Source organism: Sphaerodactylus townsendi, linkage group LG01 (assembly GCF_021028975.2).
Source record: "Sphaerodactylus townsendi isolate TG3544 linkage group LG01, MPM_Stown_v2.3, whole genome shotgun sequence".
Lineage (NCBI taxonomy): Eukaryota > Metazoa > Chordata > Lepidosauria > Squamata > Sphaerodactylidae > Sphaerodactylus > Sphaerodactylus townsendi.
Genome location: NC_059425.1, coordinates 145,670,602 through 145,689,563, shown reverse-complemented (window position 1 = coordinate 145,689,563; position 18,962 = coordinate 145,670,602). Strand labels below are relative to the sequence as shown.

Below are 18,962 nucleotides of genomic sequence, written 5' to 3'. Positions count from 1 at the left end.
AGAAGGGCCAGCTAAAGCGACAACGGGGAAGAGGAAAGAAGGGAGCACTACTTTGACGGGCATTGTTGGAGAACCGATGTCCAGGAGAAACCAACCCATCTGGCTCTTGGACTCTGGCCTGCCTCAGAGACATGTCGTAAAATGCTCATCACCTATTGACTGAGTGTAGGAGTCCAAGGCAAGGGTGAAGTATGTCAGCTTGGCCGATGGATCACCACAGCTGCTGTTACGCCAAGCAACAAGGAACTGCCTACATACCATGCCTAGGTAAAAAAGTTGCAAAATGTAAGTTGTGTGTGTTCCTGGACTGGATTTTTTGGTTTGTTGGAGCCGTCCCAAGTTTAGTCAGCTGAACAAGGGTACAAAACTATATTTGATAGACAGGGTTGTACAGTATGGCGCAGAAATGACATATAGAGTGTGCAAAAGGTACACTCCATGGCGAAGCAAAATGTATGTTATGTGACTGGATAAAGGGCAAAATGAAACAAAATGTAATGAATGTTTCAAGTCTAGCCAGTTAATAAGCCTATGTGCATGATGATTGTGTGCACTATCTTCACAGAGTCCTAGGACATGCGTTTTGCCACTCATCAAGCAGTGCTATGTGCAAAAGTATGTGGATTTGGAGTGTAAAGCCTTGCAAAGCATTCCTAGACTGTTCAAAGGTCTGTAGTGGGGTTAAGCAAGTGAAATCCTATCCAATCCCCTAAAAAAAAGAGTTAGCAGGTGACAAATGTGTGGAAAGACCATTTGGAATCCAGGTCCAGCTGCAGATTCCCTTAGCTGGTCCTTTTCCAATCAAGTTTCTAAGGGGGTGCACGATATATATTTCTGTTGATTGGATGAATTATAGTAGCTAAGATATTCTTGTACTGCTTCTGCTGTTGAAATCTAAGGATGAAGCCTTTACAAGGTTTAAGCTGAATGGGTCTCAATGATTGAACGGAGGTTCCCTCACACAAGGTGGCTTTGCCTGGGTAATCTGGACAGAGGCGTATGTGAGTTCATGGGGAACAAATTCCAAAACATGGCTTGACACAGAAAGGTATTAGCCACAGGAGAACAAATCCGCTCAGCCCGGCTGGAAAATGGCGCGGCTGAGAGGAGATCTAGGCATCTCTTCAAACAATGCGGGATTGCATGATAAATGATGCGAAGGGTTCCATCTCCCATTTCTGGGGAGAGGTTGTCTTTAGCTGCCACACACATACGTAATAAACAGGTTGTGGGAGTTCAAGTATCAATGAAACACCATTTTTTCAGAATGTTTGGCAAAAGCGCCTTCCCCTGGAAACACCTTTTAGAATATTTGGGAGTTTTGCTAACGTCCTACCCCGTTAATTCCCAGACACAGCAACCTGAAAAAAAGGACAAAAGAAATGGCAGAGATTCCTGCTTTTGTGTAGGATACGCGTAAAGTAGAATACCAAAGGCTATAGATTTTCATTGGGTCATGGAAGAATTGCTATCTCACGCAGTGCCAACTTTGAAAAGCATACAGGTTGGGAACATGATGCATCAAAACTCTGAAGTGTTCTTACCACCAGTAAGCCATGACACAGTACCTAGTGATTAGCATTGACAACCCCCCACTCCCCTGTTCAAGGCTACAAATCTGCTCCGAGCCATATGAAACAAAAGAAAAGGGATAGTGATCAGGAAGGAATCCAGGGAGAGGAGGTGGGGCTGAGCAAAACCTGGAGAAATAGCTATACCCACGCAGATTCAGAAGCAGAGCTGTAAATAAAGGCATACCACCAAAAAAAAAGCGTTTTATGGTACAAGAAGTGAGAGTGTGCCAATTAGGGACAGAACCACAAGGTTTCCATGATATGTTGAAATGTCCACCTGAGGAACAGGAAAAATGGAATCAGGCTATGGACAAATTATGAGCTTTGAATCCTTGGTGAACTTGAAAAAAGTGTTTAAGATTCATTGTTGGATAAACCTACTGATAAGCCGCCGATCATAGTGGTGCAAGATGGGTATACAGGCGTAAACCTATATAACACCGATGGGGACTCTGCAAAATATAAAGCAAGATTAGTCGCGACAAGCGCTTCTCTCCCCAAAACAAAGCTTTTGACAGTTAAGTGATCAGATCTCTCTTATGCACCCACTGCAAAAAGGCAGAATCCATGAGATTAGTGGGATTGCTCTTGGCTGAGCAAAGAGATCTTTAAAATGAGGCAACTTTTGATCTTTGAAACAGCTTATTTAAAATGCAGATTTGCAAGAGACCATATACATGAAGCTAAAGCACCAGGTTATGAGCATGAACAAGTTGATAAAGTTTCTATAAGCTCAACAAAGCTTTTGTAATCGGGCTGAAACAGTCAGCCAGATGTTGAACAGGTGCATACACAAAGCATTATGTGAAATGAAATTTTGACTCAAAGTGTGGCCGATGCCTGTATATATACCTCAGAGGTACTCGGTGGATGAATGTATCATTTTGATGATTTATGTTGATGATCTCTGTAAGTGGTTGCAAAAAACAGACAACCAAATCAAACAACTTTACTAACTGAGTTGAGTAAGTAAACACTTTAAGCTGAAAGACTTGGGGTATCTAAAGCAATACCTGGGTATTCAAGTCAGTAAATCTGAAGAAGGGGATGTGTTTCTGACACAAAACAAAAGCATAGAGGGTGTCATACAAAAAAGCGTTGGTCTGCAAGATGCCAAAGTGGCACAAACCCCAATCGGTGGCTGATTTTTTTGTAAAGCAAGATAACAGCAAAGCATTTTGAAAAGGCAAGACCTATATCGCTCCTTAATTGGCAAGGTGCCTGCTGCACATTGCTAACTGGACAAGACATCTCCAGACATAGCTTTCGCTGTAGGTTTATTAAGTAGAACAGTTGCAAAACCTACTGAGAAAGACTGACTGGCAGGGGCTAAAAAAGAGTAATTCGTTACTTGAAGGGAACTGCTAACTATGGTTTACACTTCTTCTAAATCCAAAACAATAATAAGGACTTAGTGGTGTATGCGGACAGCTCATTTGCAGAGGACTCCAGGATGTAAGTCAGTGAGTGGTTATTATATGCAATATGGCAGCCATCCGATTTGTTGGAGTATCTCTGAAACGGAAACAACGGGTTAAGCCACTTCAACTGCTTGAGGCAGAGTACAGCGCGTGGCTCTTAAATGAGGCATGCAATGAGCTACTAAATGTGGGTCATATGCAGTTGCTAAAAAAGCATTCCTGGGTGAGAAATGTGAACAACCTATAACAGTTTTTTTTGAAGACTCACAGACATGTATATAGCCATGGGCAGAGTACGAAAACCTTAAAAGTCGCACTTCAAAACATGTACGCTGTGAAATTCCAAAATGTCCCAAGTTCAACGGATACAGTCAGAATATGATTAAGTTGCAGTACTTGGTGGAATCATCTGCAAACATAGCCGACATCTTAACAAAGCCATTACCAATACAAAAACATAATGACTTGGTGTTTGGTTTGGGTTTAGCAGATGTACAATTTGGCAAGGACTCTGTACAAAGTGAGTGAAATAAGTAACTCTGTGTACTGACTATGTACTTAACTATGTAAAATGAGTGTAAATAATGTGAATGACTTTTGTTTGTAATTATTTTGTTTGTAAATATTATGTTGTTTTGTAAAATATTATGTAATGAGGCAAACATTCCAACCAGATAATGAGAAGGGGTGTCAGGGATATTGAAAATTGCAAGGTGGTCATATGCTGGTCTAGAATGACTGGAATGTAACAGTCAGCAGAATTGTAAAGGTCGGAGCCTCTCTGTCTGGGTCTGCAGTGATTGGCATGTAACAGGCAGCAGAATTGTAAAGGTCGGAGCCTCTCTGTCTGGGTCTGCAGTGATTGGCATGTAACAGTCAGCAGAAGTGAAAAGGTCACAGGCCAGGATGATTAGATCATCTAGCTAATGATTTGCTGGACAAAACTATATAAGAAGACTGCATACCCAATTCAGTACCTCTCCTTCACCTTCAGGTTCGGGCTCAGATTGTTGTCAGAGTAGAGAGTGGATAGTTATTGTTATTTTTGTTCCTTTGAGAAACAAGAGATAAAGTATTCCTGTTGGAACTAAATCTACTGTCTGAGTGTTTCTTTTTCTTATACTGCAAGCAGTTACCTCCTGTTCTAGCAAGGGTGAGTTGGCACCTAGTCCTTCCGCTGTGCACTAGGCCAACAAACTTTTCTAAGCCATTTAATCAATATTAGTGTTTTATGACATAACACTGACAGATGATAAATATTTTGAATATTACGCAACAACTTTGTGAAAGCATCTTCTTTTTCCCTCCAGCAGACCACTGAACACTATAAAAAGTCACAAATATGATTTGGAGATGTTTCTAGAACAATATGCTGTGTATGAAGTTCCCTTTTGTTATAGAAAGGTGCGCTTTTGCTCCATTCACAGAGATTGTTCAATTTCCAGCAGAATGAGGAAAGTAGTTTCAGTTGATTCTCCCCCTTGCAGCAGCGCCCTCTGTTGCATGGTTTACTAGTGACTACTTTGCAAGATTCAGAGGGTTGATGGAGAAAGCAGGAAGCAGCTAAAATTGCTTCCCCAAACTCACTCCATATTGAACTCATACAGTGACAAAATGGAAATGCAGAAAATGTACACACACACACACACACACACTTATGTCGAAGCTGTTCTAAAAATAAACCTAAGTATCACTTTCATGAATTTCCTCAGTTGCTGGAAGCTTTAGACTTAACCCACCAAATGCATAATTATCTGCTGTGATCACTGAAGCTTCTATGATAAAAAGCAGAAGTTGCCTCACAGTGTAAAAGCTTCTGTTATATTGGTGTGAGGTGTAATTATAAAACCTCGATGTAGAACCACAGCAACACACAATATTTTTTTCTATGACAGTAAGGGAGAAGAACTCCCTGGAAGCAGGAGCAGCCTCTGAGATTGTTAGCTAAGGCCCTTTCAGCATGGGCCAATAAACCTGGGATAACCAGGGCAAAAAGCACGGTTCTCGCCCCATGTTATTTTCCCCAAAACAGGGTATTCAAGAATTGCAATATCTGCAATTCTTGCTCAAAATCCCAGGTTGCAGGCGCTTCTGAGCAAATGGCCAGGCAGGAAGGCCCTTTTTTCTGCCGCACGTTCCATTTAAAAAATTTCCTGGTGCCCATCTGCAAAGCCATGCAGATGCAAAGGGTCATGATGTCAGACAGCTTGCATCAATGGGAGGTAAATAAATAATAATCATATGTACCTCTGTGCTAAGAGGTGCACCCCTGCCAATGTGCTTGCTGACTGTGGGATGGCCAGCCATGAGAACAGCCCAGGGCTATGCTGGGTTCATTTATCCCAGCTGCAACCCATGGTACATTTGTTATGTGGAAAGGGCCTAAGACCATTTTTTTTGTTATGAATCAGTAAGACCATATACTCCCTTAAGAATATGCCCAACCATTGCAGTCATCTTCTGAGGCCTTTTTGTGGTTAAGAGCAGATGGAATCTAATATGGAGAACAGGGTTTGATTCCCCACTCCTTCATATGAGTGGCAGACTCTTATCGGGAAATCTGGATTTGTTTCCCCACTCATCAACACTGGGTTACCCTAGGCTAGTCACGGTTTTTTGGAACTCTTCCAGCCCCACCTAACTCACAAGGTGCCTGTTGTGGGGAGAGGAAAGGAAATGAGTTTGTAAGCTGCTGTGAAACTCCTTACAGGGGAGAAAGACATAGTGTAGATCTATTTTTTTTCTCTTCTTCTAGGTCATAGAACCAAAACTCTGGAATTCTTTCCTCAGGGAGATAGGTCGGTCCTATTCTATTGCCTGTCTGCCAGTTGGTAAAGACATTCTATTTGGCATTCTCTCATCAGTGTTTTCTTTGTCTGCATTTTAGCTCTGTTTGTAATTGTTTCAATTATTTGTGTTTTGATATTAATTGTTTTTAAATGTGATTTTATCATTTGTTTTAAATTGTTAGCTGCTTTGGTGGCACTTGTAAAGAAAGAAAAGAGGGTGATAAAGCTGGTAAAATAAAATAAAAATACATGAAGGCAAATCTTACCTGAAAAATCCTTACTGCATTGGCATTGGTAGGTGTTTGGTGTTATATTGCTGCAGTTGCCATGATGGCAACTATCTGGCTGGCATTGTCCAATGATTTCTGAACAGTTCTTGCCTTATAAAATTGGAAGAGAAAAAAAACCCTGAAATCAATATAGTCTCTCTCCCTCAAAATGGACAAACAGGAAAGAATGAAAATTTATCTCTCAGGAGTATACATACTAGCAAATCCATTAAGCCTATCCAGAATTAAAGAAGCATGTTTAGTTTTCTGTGGGTACTTCCTTACAACATCTTGTGGTTAGGGTAGATCATTCTACTATCACAGATGCTACTGGCATCATCAGCATACTGAGAATAGATGATGCACTCTAAGTATGTTACATAATAAATTAATGTTACCCACAGAATTATGGAACCAATGATAACACTCCAGGAATATGGAAGTATGGCATTAAACACAGCCACATAGAATTTAAGCTGGTAGATCTAAGTAGAATACCCAATTACCACATGCATAGGGAGCATCAATATCAGACAGCTTTCATCATGAATGTAGCTAGTGATAAACCTACAGCTGGTCACAGATAAGAAATACTAGACAAGGTAGATCTTGTATGTAGTAAATCAGTCTGCTAATCTAAATGTATGGAACATAATGTCCTAAAAAAGGGAGGGGAAACCATTCAAACATTTGAACAGATACCTTATATTTATTTTTCCAGCATGCTTTAACAACTGCCTGGAAATGAAGACAGTTTCAAGATGAATTCAGCTTAAAGATGCTGCTTACTGGAAATTACCAATCATAAATTGCTTGTGCTTTTACAGCATATGGGATTAAATACCGTATAATTATGCTTGTCATTTGAATAGTTGCTATACTGTTATTCACACTTCAGCAATTCCTCCATTTCTTTTAATATTTAATACTATGAGAGAATTGTTTTCTCTCATTCACACCATGAATTTCATCTACGATATATCATGTAATGTCTTAATCATATTCCTACTGGCTTCTTTCCATTCCTTTTTAGTTTGCTTAGGTTTCACTTATAATGTGATTATGGTTATTATCTAGCTCTCATTGTGCAGACTCAATTGGTTCAAACAATGCTCAGTGTACCTCTTACAAAGGTGGGCTTTAAACATCCCAAGAAGGATTCTCAAGGGAGCTGGGTGAACTTCTATTTTTATACAGTGTTCATGTGAAATGGGCACTGGAAAAAAAAATTACAATGCCAGAGTGTTTTAAATTCATTGTAAAAGAAATCCTGTGCCACTTTTTCATGGGATAGATTTAGGCCCTAATTTTATTGGCATTGTACAAAAACACATCTTATTGCCAAACTAGACAACAAATGGAGAAAGCCTAATCAGTCTACTCAGTAGTAATCTGCCAGAACCTGAAAGTGATTGAATGTGCCATTTTAGATGGCACAAGTCACAATTATTAGTGCCCCCCATGCGTAACATCAAGGAAAAGGGGTTAGCCTAGCCATGAAGTAACTTTGCCACTTGGAAAACCCAAGGACCCCCAACCTGTTGAAGAAAATTATCCTTTTAATTAAAGATCATCTTGTACGTGTTCACTTCTATTTGACCCTTGAACTTGGGAGTCTTTGAAAACAGTCAGTAGAGAGAAATGGAGAAACCCTCAGAGAGCTTGGGTGCTGTTAAAGACCTGGCTGTGTACTTTGACACCAGGAAAAAGGGAGGCCACTTAGCACCTCTTCTACTTATTAAGAAATCATAGTAATAGTTAGTACAAGGCTTTTTCTGGCTCCCTATTGGGAAACCGAAATAACTTGGTATAGGGTATCAGTAATTCTTGGAAGGAGATTATGGTGGCAGCAACCTCATTCTCCTTCATGTGTGAACTGAGACTAGATGATCTATCCTATCTATCTTGATGATTTGGGGGTGGGGGAATCAGATCATAAAACTGGTGGGTTTTTCATCCTCACAGCTAAACATTTTGGGGGTTTCTCTCTCATTAGTTTTAGTCACAAACTACAAATCTGCCAAGTTTTTTATTCCTAAAATGTTGGGAGATGATGGGGAATTTGTTCAGCTATAGTAAAATCAAACTTTTTTTTAACTGCTGCCTATTTTATGTCTATTATTTTAATTAATTACTAGAGCCCTTTTAATTATTTAATTCCGGATTTTTCTTGTTTCCTCCAAACAACCACTGCACAAGATATAAAATACACACATTCTTACCTACAAACAATGGAGGGCATATGCACTCATAGGAATCTCCACCATTTTCTCCTTTTTTTGCTCTGCCAACACAGGAAGCGTTGTTGTGACAGGGTTTACTGAAGCACACATCAGATTGCTGGCAGAATTGTCCTGAGTATGGCTGGTTACATAGACAATTATATTCTTTATCCCAGGTATGACTTAGACATTTTCCATGTCCAGAGCAAAAAGGTGCACTTGGAGACTGCTGGCAAAAATGCTGCTTTACTGTTACATTCAGTCTGAGTCCTAAATTGCATAAAGATGGACCTCTAGCAGGAGCTTCTACAAAGTAATGTGTTCCAATCCCAAGCCACTTTGGGTCAATTTGATACATTCCTCTTAATCTGCAACCAAAAATCTGCTGTTTCTGAGGGACATCTTCTTGAGGGCACTTCATAAATTCTTCCAAGGACACATTGGCCAGGTTCATTCCATATGATTGAAAAGACGGCTCAGAAGAAACAAAAAGAGAATCTCCCAGCTGAAGTTGCAGAGGACAAAGCTGAAGATTAGCTGGAATTATCATTTCTATTGTGTTCCTTTTGAGATCTGAATCAGTATTCCAGCAGTCTGAGTAAGTGTTGAAACAGATGGTTTGGGTCAGGGACCACTTCATTATATGCACTGTTGGCTGAGTTCTCCATTCTAACGTTGAATACCTTTGACAAATCATATGCCCATCCACAATGCAGCCTTGAAGAAAATGTAATATCACAAGAATGGCTGATTTGAGCTTCATTGTTAGGCTAAAGAGTCCGATTACATCACAACCATACAGTTATTGAAAATAGGACTACTTGTTTCACAGATGTGGAGTTTATATCCTGCTAGAGACTTCTGCCATTTCAGATCTGTTTTACTGCTGCCTGTGAAATAGGGAAAAGAAGTATGAACAACTGGACCAAAGGTACAAATGAAAGTAATCTGTAGATTATGTATTAATGGGCATACATTAATTCACACAAATCAAAATCCATCAACAATTTTTTTCACATTTGTTTCTACAGTAAACATTAGAAGCAAAACTAATAAAATAACATCTCATTCTCAACTGGAAGTCCTTGAAAATAACCCATTTTAGTGACATGTTAGAGGAAAAGAATAATGGCTTCAGATAGGTTGGAACAGAAGGAAGCAAAATGGGCAAATGTGTAGAATGCATAGCAAGTAGCATAAAATTAAGAGAAAGCAGCTGCTCAATGTCATTATGAGATATGCTCCCCTTGAACTCTATTATTACAGTTCAACTTAGATCACTGGGCCATTTCCAAACAATTAAATACCCTCCTGATCTGATGGTGATTTCTACATGGAGGGCAATCTGGCAAGCATACAGTGTGTACGTTTAACACACAACAAGCTGATTCACACAAAATATCAAAGTATAGATAGTACTGTGCTGTTAGAGTCTGTGAACATGATAAACTCTGATTAGACTGTACTATTGTACAGTTTTTAACAAAAAAACATAGGATTGGGGAACCAAACTTGGTTATCCAGTTTACAGTCCATTGATATTAACCACTACACCATGCTGGCTGTCACACCATGACTGGCCCAAAGTCACCCAGCAAGTTTCCATGGTGCAAGTGGGGATATGAACCTGGGTTTTCCAGAATTTGACCCAACTTCTTAACCAATATACTATGCTGGCTCTTCTAGCAATAACTCAAAATGTCCTTTAAATGAGGTGGAACTTGGTCTTAGAACTGAGACTGTACAATTTTCCACGTTTCCTTCTGGCCAACTTACTTCTACTTCTAATCAACTTACTTCGACAGCACCAGTCAACCAACATGATCAGTCATTTATCAACCTCTGCAAAACGTGGATTTGCTCAGCAATAGAAGCTACCAGTTCTGCTAACTAATGTCAAGACTCATGCTAACTTTTTCAGTAACATTTTGTATTTTTATACCATTCTAGATGATCTACTGCATGCATCAACAAACAGTTCCAACCTGAGTGACTGGATCTTCAAAAGTGATACCTTAATTGATAAAAACATAATTGAGCAAACCAAGTTCTCTCCCTGGTATGAAAAATAATCAAAAAAGATAACCTGAGGCTCTCTTACCTGGTGGATATCTCACAATACAACAACAGAAAAGCACTAACATCATTATGCTGTAGCCCAGACTTCCAGGTTCTGCAGTGGTGGAGCTGTGGGCTGGCTAGCCGCCAGCACACTTCCCACTCCGCAAATGCACCGGCATGAGGGTGTGCTGCTTGCACAAGCCCTTTTGCTTCCCTTTTTGGATGGGGCTCTTAATTTATTTCCAGGATTTTAACTATGATGCAATTTTATTCTGACATAGATAAATTACACTTTCTGTTTTCAGACACTGACTCGTTCGTATTTTATAGAATGGCTCTGTTTGAAGTGGCAGCCAGCAAGATCAGAGCCAAGATGGTATCAAAGAAAGCAGTTGACGCAGAATAACTTCCCTTTTAATGTGATCTTGTATCCTTAATAGGGTTTTTAATGCTACCTATTTCAGAGCTGGGAAGAACTCTAAATTAGGAACCTTGTGGCTGGTGATTTAACATTTTTTTGTAATTTATATTGTGTTTTATCTAGTTATTTATCTTTTTTATTTTGATATCTTACATTGTGAAGACCTATGGCTATACACTAAAATATTTGATTGATTGCTCGATCGATAGATCAATATATCTCTCTGATCTGCTAGATACATGGTATCCACTATACATAATTGCTACCACCATGGAAGGGGAGTAGATGGGTGGCAGATGGGAACTGTGTTGCCGCATCACCTGGTAAAACAATGCAAAGGTGTGGCAAGGCTTAAAAAAAGAAAAGCAAATTCACTGTTTGCTTTGAAACTCTCCTATCAGTCCAATGGCCTGAACCTGCCTTGTTGCTGGCATAAGTTGATGCCAGCAAAAAGGGGTGTTCCTGAGCTGAATGGATTGAGGAAGGATGACTCCAGCCCTAAGAATGCCCCATTGACACCAGTGCAGGCTCCTGTGCCAGAGAACAGTGGCATCATAGGTGTAGAGTCACATGGCACCTTGGCACCACAACCCCAGGTGTGGACGCCACTTACTCACATGAATGGGCAGTGATGCCGGTACTAGGGCCATGCCAGCTCCACAGCACTTTGCAGACACCCCCCCCCCCCAATAAATTGCACATAAATTGCATAAATAGGATTATTCTATACTTGAATTAACTGGGAAATACTTAGGGTTACTCTTATACAGGCTCTGCAAAAACGCCCTTCCATTAAGTTTTGGGGGAGGGTTACATTTATGGATAGGGAAAGATTATTACTTCCTGTTGACTTCACACACTTGTACTAACTACTTCTGTGCCAGACTTTTAAGTCAATACACTTGATTTTAAATACACTTGGAAGAAATGCATAGACGTGCAATTAAAAGAACATGGACATTTAAAATTCACCACAATCGTCAATTGTAGAAGGAAAGCCTGGGAAGAAGGGCTAATTTGCATTATTTGCTTCTCACACATTATCTTGGGATGCCTCTGTGGGAACCCAGAAGCTTCCTTGTGTGATTCTTATAACCAACTGCTGATTTTACTGCTGTGCTGGCACAGTGGTGACGATTTCTGAGCAATTTCTATGATAATACATTTCCCTCTGTGGTCCAAATGTTATCACTTGTTTTGCTGATTTCATTATTCCATTCAGAAACACATTATATTATTAAACAATACTTAGCAAGGCACATTAGATTTGCCTGCTGCTGCTGGTGTTGCCTTGCTTTCAAGCTGCTAATCTAAGGATTCCAAGACACTACACTTCATGCAAATGTGTTGTGATTTTAGAAGAAGATACTATGCCTTTCATTTTCCTAAGAAAAAGAAGCCGCCTCTGTGTATTTTTCCTCAACCTATCACCTACATTACACCAGCACAAAGAACATATTTCTCACTTTAAGTTTGCATTTGAAGCATTAAACTTCAGAGCCACATTTCTGTGTGTCAGGACAAGAGCTGTAACAGAATAATAAAATAACTTATTTTCAGTGAAGTTCCCAGGAATATTTCATCTATTTTAGTGAAGGAAAAGCCATCACCAGCAAAAGATCTCTGTGGGAGCAGTGATTCAGCTGTGCCTATACTGACTGATGTACATTTTAACATGACATGCAACAGAAGCGGAAAATGCATGTTAGGCAACCCATAATTCAATATGCTGGATCCAGTGACAATATGCCTGATATTTTATCACTCTACACAATGTGTAGAATTAATTAAACTTTTCAAAGCTGTTTTCCTAACTGTTTCATTGTTCTTTGTCTAACACCTGTCTTGCAGGCATGTACACATACACACAGAGGTGTACCCCCACCTTCAAGAAATTTAAGTATTTTGAAAACTTTAGACTTTAAAAAAATTATGTCATTTCACCAAGACCCTTCAAAAAATCAGTATGTGATACTCATTGAGGCCTCTTCCGCAGATGCAGAATAATTAGCACTTTCAGTCTACTTTCAATGTACTTTGCATCTGTGTGAAATAGCAAAACCCATTTGTAAACAATTGTGGATTGAATTGTGGATTGAATTGTGGATTGAAAATGATTATTCTGCATGTGTGGAAGGGGCATAAGTGTCGGTGTACAATGTCAAAATGATGTTCCTTATTTATTTATTTGCAAAATATATATACTACATTATGGCTACAATTAAAAGCAGCATTATAAATCACACAGTAAAATCAGTTAGAGCCAACAATACAATGTGCATAAAAACTGCAATTAAAATAAAGGCCAGGAATTAGAGGTCATTTCAGTTTTGCTTTCTAGGGTTTTTTGCACTTAGAAGCCCTAGCTATAAACTAGATTTTCAGCTTTTTAAAAAAGAAACATCATGAACCGATTTTGTTTAATGCATTGCATCAGTTGACTTCCATAATACAAAGCAATATGCTGAATCCTCTGTGGGGTTTAAATATGATCTTCAGACAATTACAATTACTTTTATTTTGGGGGGATGAATCAACTTTTAATGTTTGTACTTATCACTATAGCACTACAGCTACTTTTACATCTGTGAAATCCAATTTTAAGTACAACATTTTTGCTTGTTAGGATATGTGACTTTGAATTCAAACACCAAAGCCTTAATAATTCTCAGCGCTTAACTAAACTGCACTTAACATTATCTTGAAGTCATTGTCTTTAAATCACGGCACCGCCTTGCTGCTTATTGTGCGAACAGAAGAATTAATTCATGCAAAGCAGACGCAGTTCTTCGATTCAGAAATAAAGAATTGCCATATAAAATTCTTGTCAGGTATTGAAAATTCTAGCCCACTTTTAACTCCTGAGACTTCCTAATCATTGAGTCTACTGGGACCAACATGAGATGGACCGACTCAATCAAGGAAACCACAGCCCTCACTTTGCAAGACCTCAACAAGGCTATATATGACAGGATCATTTGAAGGACATCGATTCATAGAGTCACCATGAGTCAGAAGTGATTTGACAGTGCTTAACACACACACACACAAGTACAATTAGGTAAGACACTCAAATCTTTTACATGCGTTGCAAAATAAAACCAAGAGAGGGATTATATTTCTGTATTTCCAGATCATATCCCTAAAATGTATTATAAACTCAGAAGCTTCAAAGTGCTTCCAATAGGTGTCAGAGATCTTCATTTGGATATTAGCAAGTCAGAAGTCTTTTTTTGTTACTGTTCATTGTCAAAACAAAAACATTCACGGTTTCTAATTTCTATATTTGGTAAAGTTTATCTTGTTTTGGAATCTGTGTATCTGGAATTAATGGAATTAATGAAGACCAGAGGAAAGGTGATAGAAGAACATGTGACAGTGACTATCTGCTCCCCATTTGCTAAGCTACATGCTGGAGTTTGCACCAGGAAAACCACTGCTGACTTTTCAGGTTCCAGTCTGCCAGGCAAGGGAGGGGATCAGTACATATGCTGATTGTGGACAACCTCTCTTTTACCTTGTGCTCTGCTGCAGCTCAGAATGTATCAAAATTTCCAACATGAGAACCTGAGATGTTCTGGAGATGTTCTGGAGAAGATAGTTTTTGCCCCCAACCAGAGTTTTTTGAAAATCGCTAAATAAGCAGTTCTTTTCAAAAATCCATGTTGCAGGTATTTGCAAATGAATGGCCAGGTAGGAGGCACTTTATTTGCATCCCTTTTCCTTTTTTAAAATTTTGCAGCTTGCATCTGCATAGCTCTGCAGGTGCAGATGGTTGTATTGTGGGACATCAGCATGGCTGTGGGCAATGGTGGGATTCAGCAGGTTCACACCACTTCGGCAGAACCAGTTGGTAAAATGGTGCTTGTACAACAACCAGTTGTTAAATTATTTGAATCCCACCACTGGCTGAGGGGGTTCATTTGTGCATGCCCACATAGCTACACATGTGTGGGAAGTGATTAAAAATACACTTATCTCCGGGCAAAGGTGCAACAGCAACCCGGATTGTTTCCATGGGCACCAGTTGCTGCCTGCACGGATGCATGTGAACGTGAAAATAGGAAAACTGTTTCCTTTATCCTGACTGCAACCTATTATACATTTGCTGTAGATTCTATAAGGCTTATGAGCGAAACTTGTTACTGCAAAAGTTGTGAACTGTGCAATGTGTGTGCTGTGTTAGGAAATAAACAAATAACCTGAAAATTCATTGAGGAGACTTTGAAGTGAGATCAGCTCTAAATAAAGGAGAAGATCTGCATTATTCAGTGCACTGTCAAAGAAAATGCATCTCTTAATGTCCACCTTCTATGTGAGCTGGAGGCACCTTGTCCCCTGCTGCATATTCATATTCTGGTTTATTTTTAGCTTGACCTAACTTTGAAAACTGTAAATGTGCCTGCCTAGATTTTTTAAAATTACAAAGCATTGTGTTTGTTATGAAAATATATATATTTTAAAAAAACCTGCTGCAATACTGACAAGCATTGCACAAAAAGCTCCAACTCAGTAATGTTGAGAACTAGACTACTGAGACTGCTGAATGGCTGAAATGCAAGTCACATAAAATATTACCGTGGCAAACATGACCCATTATTGCACTATCACTGGAAGTCTCTCTGGCACAGCTGACCCAACAAAAACCAGATAATTCATGTCTGAAAACGCATGACTGAGAATTCTTACCCAGAAACAATTTCTGAAAAGACACTCAAGCATAACCATTGTGTAAATCTTCCCCACGGAGTCCCAATGCATCAAACATACTGGTAGACTGTTTTAAAGCTGAACTTTGCCCAGCATGGTTTTTGAGCACCTACAGCTCAACCATTAAATGAGTACAGGGTTCTTTAAAAGTTCAAGGATAATTTTCAAAATTCTAAATAATAAAACTGAGCACAACATGATTAAAGAGTTGAGTTGCCGCAGAGAGGCACCATTGAGAGTCCTCTGTATGGGTAGGCACAGAAAAATCTAGTAGTCCAGGTGATCAGTAGGTCAACAAAAAGATGTATTTCTTTTCGTATCTGGACTGTGAAAAGAAAAGGTGGAAAAATTAAGCTTTGGGAATTAACAATCTGAGAGGAAATTACTATTCCTATGTCTCAGAATGTAGAACATTATTAACAGATTCAGTTTGACGGCACCAGGTCACTCTGATCCTGGCCACTATTTTGAGGCATGTGTACACAATAGTGAGTGACAAGAAAATATTAGTGATGGTCTCCTAATCATGTGAACCCATGTAAAAAATAGCGCTGTTTCTTCTTCTACTTGTTGGCAAAATCCCTGGTCTGGTAAAACATCAATGTTTGTGACTGAAGTATTTGCAAGACACAAGTGGAAAAGGCAATGGATGCATGAAGCTGCCATATATGAAGTTACCCCATTCATCCGTCTAGATCAGTGTTGTTTACTGCGGCAGTGGCTCTGCAGATATCAGTCTTTCATAACATCTACTGACTAATCCTTTTAACGAGAGATGCTGGTGACTAAATTTGGGACCTTCTTCAGGAGAAGCAGATCTCTGTAGGAATAACATTTTACAGACCAATCCGGGGAGGGGGGAGTGATAGAGCAGTGGCCGGGTACGATACAGCAATGCTGCCACTAAAGAGATAAACAGCAGTGCAGGAGCTGGAAGAGAAGGAAAATCACATTTCTATCCCAGGGAAACCCATAGGAGCATATGAATTATGCCAACCTTTTTTGGTGGTGTAAACTTGCACCACTGGAGTCCTCCTGATCTGAAACTGCACTAAAGTTTGCTCTATCCCAGGAACTGCTCCAGTATGCCCTTACCCACACCTGGATGGACTCATGTGGTAAAGGGGCACCCACGTGTGAGGCTGCTTACAGATTAGAGCACCTGCCACCAGCACAATTCACCCCTTCAATTCACCCCTTATGCTAGCAAAGTGGGCACCCACATTGGCGCAACCCTGCTACAAAGCTCCATTTGACCCCTCTTTGGATTGCACAATTAAATTGTTTCAAAGAATTTCAAACAAATCATAAGATCTTGTAACTAGGGAAAGCTTTTTCTTTTTGTCCTCAACATCATTTTATTAGTAAACTTACTTGGTACTTGATGAATCAAGGGGGAGCGGGGAACACACGCACACACACATCCTGCCTTACAATCTACTTAAAGGCATACACTTTCCATTCCTATTGATTTCAAATGGAAAGTTAAGCAGGTGCGTAACTGTTCTATTCAATAAATAAGAATTTCATGTGAGTTACAATCTTTGATGTTTCTTCCAGACTCTTTTTGTCAAACGTCTGTTTTTCTTACAGGTTTTGAATATCTTCCACAAAATAGTTTATTCACTATAAATAACTGTAGAGAATGATGACATCAATGTTGGTTTGAAATCCCCCTCAATTAAATACTTATTTCAATTAACTACATAAAGTTTTTTGTAGAAAGGGAAAAAAGCATCTTCTTTTTTCCCCATTAATGAAATAATAAGCAATAACTTCAAAAATACTCTGAAGATAGCTAGCTAGATTAACTGTTCGCACAGAGAGATTAGTGTTGGTCAGAGGGAAGGCAACCCCCACCCCCCATGACAAAATAATTATGTGTATGATCACTTTTAATATCTTAAACTTTGTCTGACTTTATTAGAAACCAATGCATTGTGGATTATTCTAGTGGCAGGACCTAGGTAGTTCTTCAACTTCTGTTCCTTGGGAAAACCTGAAGCATCTGTTTTAAAGGTGAGGCTTCATGTCAGAGCTGCCTCAGGGGCAATCCATGACTTTCCCTTTCAGTCCTGAATACAACATGTTGTTTTCGCGATGTTTGTCACTCACAAAGCAATCCTCAATATGCCTGGCATTTTAGATGTATAAAATGCAGTGATGAAGAGAGCCTGATAAATAGGTGTCTGAAGAGCTACTTTTAAAAGCCTCCCCCCCCCAAAGGCAGCCCTAAAAAAACCCTCTGTAAATATTTTCCCAATCCATTTTCTTGACCAATCAATAAGAGGTTATATATATATATATATAATTTTCCAAAGTATATTAAACAAAACAGAAAATAGTAGAAACCAGAAAACAGAAACAAGAAAATTCTGGAAAATTGCTAAGAATAAAACATAGAGATATCTATCCACAATTATATTAAATACCTATTAGATAGTGGATCCCAATATAACATTTTCAAGTTACTGGAGAGACCATTATAAAATCTTAGAATCTAGTCATTTTTCCACCACTTCCAAAACATTTCTACTAGTCTGGTTATTATAATGAATTTATAGTCCTTGAGTTATGTTTTCACATGGGCGGATTCCACATGGGACATAAACAGCGCTCCGGAATGGCAAAAACGCCAACCTGGGCCCCCCGTTTGCATGGCTGCCGCCTCCCAAATGAGGCAGCACCACACTTTTTGCCCCAAGCCGCTATTTTTGAGTCCACCCGGGCCTGAGCAAATGGCACTAGGTAGAAGGCACCATTTTTCAGTGCGCCACTTTTAAAAGACTTACCTCCTCTTCCTCACGTAGCTCTGTGGTGACAAGGGGACATGCCTCCTGGGCCCTGACCCCCGAGGCGTCACCATGGCCATGGGGGTGTGTCCCCACGTCTCCGCAGAGCTTTTTAGAAGATAAGGGCATAGTATAATCAAAGTAGAAGGAAAGTGCTGATCTCTGTTCTTATCTGCTGCTTCTCAATTTCAACCCCTTCCTGATGCTGCTGGTGGATCTTGGGCACCAGCCTCCACAGGAGAAGAACAGCTGTAGGAATTATGTTGTGAATAAAAAGTGGCAGGTGGGAAAAGAGTTGCTTTTCTGATTTCAGAACTATCATTCAAGGGTACTTTATAAACATGTCCTCAGTAAGGCTCAGGTACCTGGTGTTCCACTGATCCCTCCCCACTCACTGCAGCTGGGGGAAGCAGGTGGCCACCCAAGCAAGCCCAAGAAAGACCATCCCTCCAGCTGTACCTGTCCCACTGCGAGGCGGGGAGAAGCTGCACTCCATATGAGCCTATAAGAAGAAGTGGAGCTGGGAACTGGGCAGCCAATCAAAACCGCAGAAGGGCCAGACAGACAGTCTGTGGTCCTAGGGGAGAGTTAAGGAGGAGGAGAGTTCAAGCCAAGAGCAAAATGCCATAACTTAGAGAAGGATAGGGATGTAGAGAGGACAAAATAGTGAGGAAGTGCATAGAAATGAATAGAGGCAAGGCAA

General features: G+C 39.8%; 1 protein-coding gene across 1 annotated transcript in view; it reads right to left on the bottom strand.

Moving 5' to 3' along the window:
- The window catches only part of LOC125437838 (protein eyes shut homolog), a 148,507-nt gene extending 139,469 nt beyond the window's left edge, over positions 1 to 9,038 (bottom strand). Inside the window, exons 1-2 of the mRNA XM_048505855.1 lie at positions 8,276 to 9,038; positions 6,051 to 6,164 (exon numbers count right to left, since the gene is read on the bottom strand). Of these exons, the coding sequence (XP_048361812.1) occupies positions 6,051 to 6,164; positions 8,276 to 9,038 (877 nt within the window). The remainder of the gene's footprint in view (positions 1 to 6,050; positions 6,165 to 8,275) is intronic.
- Positions 9,039 to 18,962: the final 9,924 nt, after the last annotated feature.